The 13,215-nt window shown below is 29.0% G+C and overlaps 1 protein-coding gene across 1 annotated transcript in view; it reads left to right on the forward strand.

The window, feature by feature from the left end:
* The window catches only part of LOC111628011 (titin-like), a 235,651-nt gene that overhangs the window by 200,462 nt on the left and 21,974 nt on the right, over nt 1-13,215 (forward strand). Inside the window, 5 exon segments of the mRNA XM_023371728.1 lie at nt 4-1,013; nt 1,058-2,594; nt 8,382-10,961; nt 12,074-12,120; nt 12,123-12,241. Of these exon segments, the coding sequence (XP_023227496.1) occupies nt 4-1,013; nt 1,058-2,594; nt 8,382-10,961; nt 12,074-12,120; nt 12,123-12,241 (5,293 nt within the window).

Below are 13,215 nucleotides of genomic sequence, written 5' to 3' on the forward strand. Positions count from 1 at the left end.
CAGAAGAAAAACCAGAAGAGGCTGAAGAAGTAACCGTTACTCTAGAAAAGAAACCAAAGGAAAAACCCAAAGAAGAAGTGGAAGAAGTGACAGTGAAAATTGAAAAGAAACCAGAAGAAAAAGTAGAGGAAGTAGTAGAAGAAATTACAATTAAAAAACTAAAATCAGAAAAGGTTGAAGAAGTCATCATCGAAAAGAAACCAGAAAAGGCTGAAGAAGTTACCATCAAATTAGAAAAGAAACCCGAAGAAAAACCAAAAGAAGTAGAAGAAAAAATTACACTAAAGAAGAAGAAAAAAGTAAAAGAAGTACCAGAAGAAAAACCAGAAGAGGCTGAAGAAGTAACCGTTACTCTAGAAAAGAAACCAAAGGAAAAACCCAAAGAAGAAGTAGAAGAAGTGACAGTGAAAATTGAAAAGAAACCAGAAGAAAAAGTAGAGGAAGTAGTAGAAGAAATTACAATTAAAAAACTAAAATCAGAAAAGGTTGAAGAAGTCATCATCGAAAAGAAACCAGAAAAGGCTGAAGAAGTTACCATCAAATTAGAAAAGAAACCCGAAGAAAAACCAAAAGAAGTAGAGGAAAAAATTACATTGAAGAAAAAGAAGAAAGTTGAAGAAGTCATCATCGAAAAGAAACCAGAAAAGGCTGAAGAAGTTACCATCAAATTAGAAAAGAAACCCGAAGAAAAACCAAAAGAAGTAGAGGAAAAAATCACTTTGAAAAAGAAAAAGAAAGTAAAAGAAGTACCAGAAGAAAAACCAGAAGAGGCTGAAGAAGTAACAATTACTCTAGAAAAGAAACCAAAAGAAAAACCCAAAGAAGAAGTGGAAGAAATGACAGTGAAAATTGAAAAGAAACCGGAAGAAAAAGTAGAGGAAGTAGTAGAAGAAATTACAATTAAGAAACTAAAACCAGAAAAGGTTGAAGAAGTAGTTATTGAAAAGAAACCAGAAAAAGCTGAAGAAGTTACCATCAAATTAGAAAAGAAACCCGAAGAAAAACCAAAAGAAGTAGAGTAGAAGAAATTACAATTAAGAAACTAAAACCAGAAAAGGTTGAAGAAGTAGTTATTGAAAAGAAACCAGAAAAAGCTGAAGAAGTTACCATCAAATTAGAAAAGAAACCCGAAGAAAAACCAAAAGAAGTAGAGGAAAAAATCACTTTGAAGAAAAAGAAGAAAGTAAAAGAAGTACCAGAAGAAAAACCAGAGGAAGCTGAAGAAGTAACTGTTACTCTAGAGAAGAAACCAAAGGAAAAACCTAAAGAAGAAGTGGAAGAAGTGACAGTGAAAATTGAAAAGAAACCAGAAGAAACAGTAGAGGAAGTAGTAGAAGAAATTACAATTAAGAAACTAAAACCAGAAAAGATTGAAGAAGTAGTTATTGAAAAGAAACCAGAAAAAGCTGAAGAAGTTACCATCAAATTAGAAAAGAAACCCGAAGAAAAACCAAAAGAAGTAGAAGAAAAAATTACATTGAAGAAGAAGAAAAAAGTAAAAGAAGTACCAGAAGAAAAACCAGAGGAAGCTGAAGAAGTAACATTTACTCTAGAAAAGAAGCCCAAGGAAAAACCCAAAGAAGAAGTGGAAGAGGTGACAGTGAAAATTGAAAAGAAACCAGAAGAAAAAGTAGAGGAAGTAGTAGAAGAAATTACAATTAAGAAACTAAAACCAGAAAAAGTTGAAGAAGTCATCATCGAAAAGAAACCAGAAAAGGCTGAAGAAGTTACCATCAAATTAGAAAAGAAACCTGAAGAAAAACCAAAAGAAGTAGAGGAAAAAATCACTTTAAAAAAGAAAAAGAAAGTAAAAGAAGTACCAGAAGAAAAACCAGAAGAGGCTGAAGAAGTAACAATTACTCTAGAAAAGAAACCAAAAGAAAAGCCCAAAGAAGAAGTGGAAGAAGTGACAGTGAAAATTGAAAAGAAACCAGAAGAAAAAGTAGAGGAAGTAGCAGAAGAAATTACAATTAAGAAACTAAAACCAGAAAAGGTTGAAGAAGTCATCATCGAAAAGAAACCAGAAAAGGCTGAAGAAGTTACCATCAAATTAGAAGAAAAACCAAAAGAAGTAGAGGAAAAAATTACATTGAAGAAGAAGAAAAAAGTAAAAGTACCAGAAGAAAAACCAGAAGAGGCTGAAGAAGTAACAATTACTCTAGAAAAGAAACCAAAGGAGAAACCCAAAGAAGAAGTGGAAGAAGTAACAGTGAAAATTGAAAAGAAACCAGAAGAAAAAGTAGAGGAAGTAGTAGAAGAGATCACTATCAAAGAAGTGAAAACAGAAAAAGTTAAAGAAATTGTTATTGAAAAGAAACCAGAAAAAGCTGAAGAAGTTACCATCAAATTAGAAAAGAAACCTGAAGAAAAACCTAAAGAAGAAGAAGTAACAATTAAATTAGAGAAAAAGCCAAAGGAAAAACCAAAAGATGAAGAAATTTCAATTACATTGAAGCCTAAACCAGAGGAGAAGGAAGAAGTAGAAGAAGTAAAAGTTAAACTTGAGAAAAAGCCCAAAAAGAAGGAAAAAGTTCTACCTGAAGAAATTACAGAAGAAGTTTCAATAAAATTAGAAAAGAAGCCAGACATTAAAGGTAAGGTATTTTTAACTACATCATTTAGAATTTTGTATATTAGTACAAACACACATGAAAATTTCATCATTACAAAAAGTCATTTTTGTTATGTCTACATGAAAATGTATTCAACATTTTCAATGAATTAATTCATTTTAAGCAGATAATTTAATAACAATCAAAATCATTGAAAGTTTATTAGTAGTAAATAATTTGATATTGAAACTTATCTTCAGTGTCAAATTAGATTTTATACTTTTTAATTAATTAATTAATAAACTAACATTTTGTGAGCTTGCCAACAGAGGAAGGAGATCTTTAATCTCACATCAGGATGGAAAAGGGGTGTAAAACTGTATGTGGATGTGGTAATGGCAGAAACACTGATGCAAGGCACCTTTACATAAATCCCGTTTATTCAAAAGTGATTCAACTTACATGTTTTATGAACAAAGATCTTTTTACAATTGAAGTTAATGGAACAATAAAGTTCATTAAACTTGTTGATGACGGCATCCTGGACATGTATCCCACCCAGGGCAGTGATACGGTGAGTTTGGCAAGTGTATAAAAGGCACAGTGGAGACTGGATGGAGAGGAATGAGATGAACTTGGGAGATATTGATGTTGCACCAGTTGATCTGAAAGGCACAGGTCCTTTGTGCAGCACAAATCAGAAGAATTCTGCTGTTTGACCTTGAGATTCTGGGGTTTTATAGAATTTTGTCTGAAAACTACCTTTCTGATTGGTTCTGACTCCCTCTCATCGTTTCCTCCTAATCGATTGGTCTCTTCCTGTTTCTGGGTGGAAATTAGATTTATTTGGGTCACGAGAAAGGTCTGTCTTAGACAGTCAACCTGACACCATCCTTTGACTCTGATCAGGAGATGTTGATGGAACTAAGAAATCTGCACTTGTATTTTAGCCCATTATTTCCTTTCTCTTGAAATTTTAGAATGTTAATGATTGACTGCAATGCTTTCTGATTGTCAAACTTCCTCTTTTCCCCAATTCAATTTGACTTTGATCTATTGTATACAAGTGTTACTGTCAAAGTTCAAACTCTGATCTATTGCCTAACACGTGTTGGAGTTACACTCAGGACGCATCTGTTTATTTTCATTATAATTTCTTTAGTTCTACCTTTTGACATTTTTATAAGTTTCATAACAGATTCAGACTCAGTCTGGTAGTTCACAAATTTCACCAAGTTTTAAAACTTAAGATCAAAAGTAAATGAAATGAATAAAAAATAAATTTACTCATTTATTTGTGATAATCAATTAAATGTTTTGTCATTTAAAAAATATATTCTAACTGCAATACTAGCAAGCTATCAATTTACACAGAAATTTAATAAAAGAAAGTGATGTCAAGTACTTCATTAATTACCAATGAAAAGTAAATTCAAATACTATTTCAAGAAGTCAAATCTTGAAGGATGTGCATTGCTGTTTGATTACAATATGGATTCATCATATCCTTGTATAGATGATTCACTAATTACAGTTTATATAATGAGATACAACAAAATGACTGAAATTCAGTAATTTTGGATGACTTATCAAATTCTGAATAAATTAAAAATTATATTACAATATATTTTTAATGAAAAAAAACCCTCAAAATTCTTTAAAATAAAATAAAGTCTGCTTTATTGGAACACTCAAATAACAGCTTCTTAAGTATTGTTGGGCTATGAAGTCTGTTGTTTGGAGATAGATAACAAAATCACTTATGTATCTCCTAAAAATAAGCTTGGTTGCTCAAAAATACTTGGAGAAACTGTTAATCAACTGAGGTCCTGTAAAGCAGATTACTTGTTATATAATATTATAATATAGATTATAATATAATTACTTTTAACAAAAAGATATATTGATATCAGACAGCAAGATGGCTGAATGCAGTTATGAGCCTACTGCTCTGGGGAAAGAATCAATCCTGATGAGCAGGAAAATTTTCACAGGTGGTCTGTTTCCAATAAATTGGGTCCAGTTCCTCACCAAAAGCATGTTGAGTGTGGATAAAAGACCTTTTAGTGCCCATAGGACAGAGAGAGTTAAAAAAAAAATATTGATATCAAATAAATTATCTTGGAAAAAGCAATTCTTTAAATTATTGGATCTTTTAATTTTTCTCAAATGTAATCAAGCTCATTATTTATAATGAAATTCAAATTTTATATTTTATTACAGTATATATTCCTTTAGTTGTAAATAAATTGTTAATGTGTAGTATTTGTTACATTAAACTGCCTGACTTTTAAAAAATGTTGGCATTGAGAGATATTAATTTTTTAATATAATTTGTATTAGAAATTGTATATTAATATGTAGACTTATTTAATCTAAAAACATACAAAAGTTTTACTATTTTCAGAAATAAATCACTAAAAATATTAATTGTTAAGCAAGTCACATGTACTGTACTGTACCTTCCATATATAACATTTTCAATAATAAGAATAAATTATTTCATGTCAATCAAAATAAATGTTTAATCAATAACATAAAAATCTTTTAAAACTATGTTATTGATTAAACATTTATTTTGATTGGCATGGATCAATTGATTTCTTTTTTAAAAACTATTACAAAGATTTATAAAAGCTTAGATTCAAATGACAAAATAGATCCATTAACCAAACTTAAATCCATTATGAAACTAAATCATGAAAGATGGAAAAATAGCAATTGAAGATTCAAATTGCTCACATCAAGAAACCAGTTCAGTTATTTAAATAATTTGAATTATTTATAAACTTTCCATTTGCCATCATATATCTTTATACATCATCTCAAAAAATATTTGATAACAATTTAATACAAATTTATAAATTTTTTGAATTGAATTAAAATTTGTTGAAACTGTATAACATGATACTGTATTTGCTTACTGTATGTGATATTGTTAATTTGTTAATTTTTTAAAAAACAAAAAATATCTACAGATTTATATTTGATTTCTCATTATTTAAATCAGAATTTCTCAACCTCACCACTATTGATATACTTTTCACAATTCCCTTAAATTACATCATTGTATACAATAGAAGAGAGGGTCAAGACAAGTGTCTGCTTGGTTTATTTGGTTACGGCAATGTGACACATGGGAGATCTGCTGAGGGAAATGCCTCCTGGGAAATCTTTTAAGGGAAACTGGTCCTATTTAGGTATTACTAACAAGAAGAAAATCCAGAAAACTCCATGTGACCAGTCCATTGATGAGGTGCAAACCCAAGACCAACTACCAGAGTTCAGTGATTTTATCTAGTCTGGCCACTGACATTGTCTGTACAGATTGTTTTTAGTGGAATTAGTGGTATAAGAATTTATTCTTATAAGCCTACTTACTAGTCATGTGAATCAGTTAGAAAATTTTCGTAAAACTTTTTATAGGCATTTCTTAAATGTCGAGGAGGTTTTATTTTTTATATTTATTTTAGATGTAATTAAAGGGGCTTTTGCCAAAAATACATTGTACACAACAGAAAGGAAGGCACTCAAAAGTGACTCAAGAAGTGTATATGTAATTAATGTATGGGGCCTAATCTGAGGATCAATGAATCACAGAGAATCGTTTTGGAATCAATGAACATATTTATTTTTATCATAATTTAATAGTTGAGTTAGTTTTGTGTTAAATAAATAAGCTTAAAGAGGACTATAAAAAAATTAAATAATTAAATACTTAATTACTGTATTTGGTTCCATTTTCAGACACCAATTTAAATCAAATATCATTAAACATACCTGATGAACAGCTTCTGTTGAACAGATTCAAAAAAGCTTCCATGTTCAACTAAAGATGTTTCAAACAGTATTGGAAATATAGTAATTACTATATTTCATGGCATATAAAATTTGTCTAATTTTCCGAAGTCATTTTTCAGAAAAAAAATTATATAGATATTTGTCAGTACACAAGACATACCCCATTTTCAACCAGTATTAGTTGTCAGAAGAAAAGTGCCAGCAAATATGGAAAGTAACTTGTTTTACAGTTCATTTAATTTATAAAAAGATTCCTCTAATTAAGCTTATTTTAAAAAATTATTTTAAACATTCCATTTATAAAATTTTTCCAGTTTAAATATTGATACAAAATATCAATATTATACATATTAACAATTTACATATTAAATATAATTTCATTATCTTTATTTCAGTTAAAATTCTATTTCTTTCATTTGTAAATGATAATTGTTTAAAGCAAATATAATAAAACAAATTTCATTTAAGAAAAATACGTTTAGAACTATTGTATTAAATATTTGTTAATTAACAGAAAAACGTATGCTTGAAAGTTTATAAATAATTTTCAATGTATAAATAGTTTAGCTGAAGATTAAATTTTAGCAAATAACTCTTATAATATAAATTACTTACCATTATAATCAGAAATGTGTAAATAATTTTTAATTATTTAATAATTAAATACAAAAATACGGTACCTTCGTAAAAATGTCATTTCATTATTTTTAAATGATATCCAAAGTAATTTTTAGACAGTTTCAAATAACTAAATGATAAGGCATAAACTTGATATTAACTAATGAAATGATTACAAATGATATCATATCAAGTCATTTGAAACTGTCCAAAAATAATTTCATTCATCAGCAGTTTGAATTAATTTTTTGCAATTATATTTTTACATCTTTCAACAAATAGTGAAATAATTTTTATAGCTCAATAACAATATGTAATGTCAACAAAGTTTCAGGTAACAAAGAAACTAAAATATATTAACAATTCAAAAAAAAACCAAAAATAAAATAAAATTTAAAGAGGGGGAAAATACAAATTTTTGTAATGATTTTATTAATATTTCCTGAATTACAAAAATTATTTATTTTATAAAGATATTAAATAATAATAAATTTAACATGACTTAATAATATGCTTCAGTTAACTGATCATTAAAGATGTAATGCATAAACAATGTATATATATCAGTGGTTCTCAAAGTATGGTTCTCAAGGACTACTGAGAGTCCATTAGCACATGCAAAGTGGTCAACAGAATTAACTTGGTCTATTAACTTTTCCAAAATTCAGTTCTATGCTGTTTATCTATTTTAAAGCATCACATATCTCTCTTATGTTAAATTACTGGATAGACAAGATTCTTTGGGACACTATCATTATCTAAAGTGATATTTATATAATAAAAAGTGGACATGAGTATACGTGGTTTATGGTTCATATGTAACTTGGTTTAAGTGATCTGCAGATCGATAACCTTGAAAACCATTGATGTATATCACATACGAAAATAAAAATGATAGAAAAAACGTAGGCAACGATTACTCACAAAATAGTATTATTTATAAATTAACGCTATTTATTTTTTTTCCAGACTATAACAGCAGTAACCTCTCTCAACGTATGTTGAAGCTCTGGCTGAAATATTTCTGGCATAATTAAGCAATTAACATTTGGAAGCCTTGCAATTACTTAATTCATATCAATATATTTAAATATATATGTATATGTTATAAAATAATAACACACATTCATATTATATTTATATGAAATTTATATTTTTAATATATAATAATTCTTATCATAACACTTATATTTATTTTTATTGCTTCTAATTTATCATTTCTAAGTCAAACTATTTCATAAATAAAAAAAAAAGGTAAGGTTATTTATTTTAGTCTTATAATGATTAATTGCATGTAAAGCATGAAACTAAAATTAACAAATAGTATTCACAAGATCAACTAAGAGATGAAAATGATCATAATAACACTGAAGTAAAGAATTATTAGTAATTTTAATTATTATGATACAGAACGGCAAGAGGTAGAAGAGGTCACTGTAACTGTAAAGAAGGAAGAAAAGCCAGAAGAAATTGTTGAAGAAGTCACTATTATCAAGAAACCAGAAAAGAAACCTGAAGTAACTGAAGTGGAAGAAAAAGTTGTACTCAAAAAGAAAAAGAAAAAGCCAGTAATAGAAGAGGAAATTACAGAAGAATTTAAAGTTACATTAGAAGAGAAGGAAGAAGAGAAAGTAATTACAGAAGAGGCAGTAGAATTTGCTGTAAAGATTCCAAAGGGAAAACCAGTTGAAGAAGTGCCAATAGAAGAAACATTTGCCATAAAATTAAAGAAAGAAGAAGAAAAGCCAGAGAAACCAGAAGAAATAGAAGAAAAATTTATTATCCCCATCAAAAAGAAAGAAAAACCAAAAGAGGAAAAGGTGGAAGAAGTGGAGGAAACTGCAAAGATTGTTCTTCCAGCTGAGGAACCAAAACCAATAGTTGAAGAAGTAGCTGAAGAGGCTAAAATTATACTCAAGAAACCAGAAAAGAAACCAGAAAAAGTGGAAGAAATCGAAGAAAAGGTTACGCTTAAAAAGAGAAAGAAGAAATCTGTAACTGAAGAACAGATAGCTGAAGAATTCAAAATCACATTAGAAAAGAAAGAGGAGGAAAAAGTCATAGAAGAAGAAACTGCTGAATTTGCAATCAAGATTCCTAAAAAACCAGAAGAAGTACCCGTTGAAGAAGTATTTGCTATTAAGAAAGAGGAAGAAAAGCCTGAGAAACCTGAAGATGTAGAAGAAAAATTCATTATTCCCATCAAAAAGAAAGAAAAACCAAAAGAAGAAAAGGTTGAAGAAGTTGAAGAGACTGCAAAGATTGTTCTTCCTGCTGAAAAACCAAAACCAGTAGTTGAAGAAGTAGCTGAAGAGGCTAAAATTATTCTCAAGAAACCAGAAAAGAAACCAGAGAAAGTGGAAGAAATCGAAGAAAAGGTTACGCTTAAAAAGAGAAAGAAGAAATCTGTAACTGAAGAACAGATAGCTGAAGAATTCAAAATCACATTAGAAAAGAAAGAGGAGGAAAAAGTCATAGAAGAAGAAACTGCTGAATTTGCAATCAAGATTCCTAAAAAACCAGAAGAAGTACCCGTTGAAGAAGTATTTGCTATTAAGAAAGAGGAAGAAAAGCCTGAGAAACCTGAAGATGTAGAAGAAAAATTCATTATTCCCATCAAAAAGAAAGAAAAACCAAAAGAAGAAAAGGTTGAAGAAGTTGAAGAGACTGCAAAGATTGTTCTTCCTGCTGAAAAACCAAAACCAGTAGTTGAAGAAGTAGCTGAAGAGGCTAAAATTATTCTCAAGAAACCAGAAAAGAAACCAGAAAAAGTGGAAGAAATCGAAGAAAAGGTTACGCTTAAAAAGAGAAAGAAGAAATCTGTAACTGAAGAACAGATAGCTGAAGAATTCAAAATCACATTAGAAAAGAAAGAGGAGGAAAAAGTCATAGAAGAAGAAACTGCTGAATTTGCAATCAAGATTCCTAAAAAACCAGAAGAAGTACCCGTTGAAGAAGTATTTGCTATTAAGAAAGAGGAAGAAAAGCCTGAGAAACCTGAAGATGTAGAAGAAAAATTCATTATTCCCATCAAAAAGAAAGAAAAACCAAAAGAAGAAAAGGTTGAAGAAGTTGAAGAGACTGCAAAGATTGTTCTTCCTGCTGAAAAACCAAAACCAGTAGTTGAAGAAGTAGCTGAAGAGGCTAAAATTATTCTCAAGAAACCAGAAAAGAAACCAGAGAAAGTGGAAGAAATCGAAGAAAAGGTTACGCTTAAAAAGAGAAAGAAGAAATCTGTAACTGAGGAACAAATTTCAGAAGAATTCAAAATTAAACTTCAAGAGAAAGAAGAAGAAAAGGTTGTAGAGGAAGAAACTGCTGAATTTGCTATTAAGGTTCCTAAAAAGAAACCAGAACCTAAAGAGGAAGCACCTGTGGAAGAAACATTTGCCATTAAATTAAAGAAAGAAGAAGAAAAGCCAGAGAAACCTGAAGATGTAGAAGAAAAATTCATTATCCCTATTAAAAAGAAAGAAAAACCAAAAGAAGAAATTGAAGAAAGTGCAAAGATTGTTCTTCCTGCTGAAAAACCAAAACCAGTAGTTGAAGAAGTAGCTGAAGAAGCTAAAATTATTCTCAGAAAACCAGAAAAGAAACCAGAGAAAGTGGAAGAAATTGAAGAAAAGGTTACGCTTAAAAAGAGAAAGAAGAAATCTGTAACTGAGGAACAGATAACTGAAGAATTCAAAATTAAACTGGAAAAGAAAGAAGAAGAAAAGGTTATAGAAGAAGAAACCGCTGAGTTTGCTATCAAAGTTCCTAGAAAGAAACCAGAACGTAAAGAGGAAGAACCGGTGGAAGAAACATTTGCTATAAAATTAAAGAAAGAGGAGGAAAAACCAGAAAAACCCGAGGATGTAGAAGAAAAATTCATTATTCCTATCAAAAAGAAAGAAAAACCAAAAGAAAAGAAGGTTGAAGAAGTTGAAGAAAGTGCAAAGATTGTTCTGCCTGCTGAGAAACCAAAACCAAAAGAAGAGGAAATGTCAGGTACAATTTACATTTTCCTATTTATTAGTTTAGTAAATGAATTAAAATAATTAAAATCAAACAGAGCAGATGCTAATATGATTAAGTTAAAATATGTTAGTATTATCATATATATTTTATTTGGAAATTTTTATAACATTTCTTTAATTCAAATATTAATTAATATTGTCTTCTGCTGAATCATCATAGTTTGTGATTCATTGTGTAAGATACACTTCAAGATGCAATTTTCATAGAGCTTATAACTGTTTCACAACTTATAATCTCATCATTTGCAAACGGTATATACCATAGAGTTTTCTAATCCTAAAGAGAGTTTAATATCTTTTGTTTTTTTCTCCCTTTTCTTCTTTTTGCATCATTTTCTTCCCTATTTCTTTTCACCTTGTTTTGAGTTTATTGTTATAACATCCAAATGACTTTTAATTTTCTTTATGACAAAATAAAGAATAAATACCAGACTTCAAAATGTAGAAATTATGCTGCAGACAAATCTGTTGTTTGCACGCATAATTTCTAACATTTTGAACAGTACATTTCCAGTTTTAGAATAAATTAGTGAATACTTTCTTTTTTGAAATTATTATTTTGAAATATCATTTCTTGAATATTTATTAAAACATTTCTTTGGTAAAAATGTCATTATCCTAAAAAAACAGAGCTGTCATCCAAAAGGTGGTATGACTTTTCAAAAACTGTTATAGCAAAATCATTAAGTGAGGAGTATGTATAATTTGAATAGAAATGTTTAAATTTTAAAAATTATATCAGTTTCTTTAAGCTGTTTTTATCATTGAAATGTAGCTGGAAAATACAGTGTGACCTCTATTAATAAATACCTCTCTAAAGCAGACACTCCTGCATAATGGACAACTTTTATCATCTGATATAAAACTTCATTACAATTGATGTCTCTTAAGTGGACACTCTTCAATAATTTTAGCTTATGAAATTTTTGAAATTGCATCTCAAAGTATATTTAGCATCATAAGTGATTCAGTATCAGTTTATCCTTTGTTAGGTCTTTATTCAAGATTTAGTGTGTGTGATTCATTTAGGTAATATATTACATTGCCTAATTTTATTAAGATGATATATTTGTTTATTTTCAGAAGAAGCAAAGGTTATATTGAAAGTAGAAGAAAAAGGTTTGTATAATAAATTGCAAAGATTGTTCTTCCTGCTGAAAAACCAAAACCAGTAGTTGAAGAAGTAGCTGAAGAGGCTAAAATTATTCTCAAGAAACCAGAAAAGAAACCAGAGAAAGTGGAAGAAATATTAAATTAAATTTTATATATAAGGTTCATCAAAAGCACATAATGATAATGTTTTAATTTATAATTTAATTTAAAAACAAGCAATACTTATATATATATATATATAAATGACCTGTGTATGATAAATTTATTCATTGGTATGTGGCAAGATATAAGTACAAGGTGATTCAAAATGTATCAACAGGACTTAAGGTAGCTTCACACATTTGCCAATCAAACATAGTGTGGAATGATTTACTTGTGATTTTGCTCAACAAGTATTCAGCATTTGCTACTTCCCACTCCTTGTTGGTATATTGTGCCAAATCAAAGGGATTGAATCTAGGACAAACATTTGCAATTCTCACAATAAACACATGTACTCACCATGTGACAAACACTTAGTCAAATGCTTTCATGAAAGGCTATTACTTGGCAATTAATATAAAATGTCAGAAGCTGTCTTTAGGGAACTGATTCTACGGTATATTTGGAAGAAAAAACATCCATATAAACATGGGTCTTATATTCAATAGTATTTGAGTTTAAATGTAAAAACAACATGGTGCTTCATCATTCAGAATAGACATGTGGTATCTAATTATTAATTACAATATTTTGAAAAGCAAGTCATTCGTTGGCAGTTTTTGTTTTAAATATGCATGTACTATACATCAGACCTTATTCTAAGGCTTTTTTATATTGCACAAATATCAGTTTTATTTTAGCCAAGCTAATAAATCCTAGCATTAATATTCTAAAAGATAAAAATGGAAAAAAGAACAATAACATAAATCTTATATCTGTATAATTATTTATTAATTTCAATCACTGTTCAATCTTAATTGTTTAACATGCACAGTGTGCACTGTGCACCTGCATGTGATATAATTTATTATACAATAAATGCACTGTGATTGTGGATTATAGTTTAAATGATAATATTGACGTTGCTACTAAATAAAAAAATATCTATTGTATATATTCAATACAAATGG

The sequence above is a fragment of the Centruroides sculpturatus genome, unplaced genomic scaffold, assembly GCF_000671375.1.
Source record: "Centruroides sculpturatus isolate CEXI.00-Female unplaced genomic scaffold, Cexi_2.0 scaffold545, whole genome shotgun sequence".
Lineage (NCBI taxonomy): Eukaryota > Metazoa > Arthropoda > Arachnida > Scorpiones > Buthidae > Centruroides > Centruroides sculpturatus.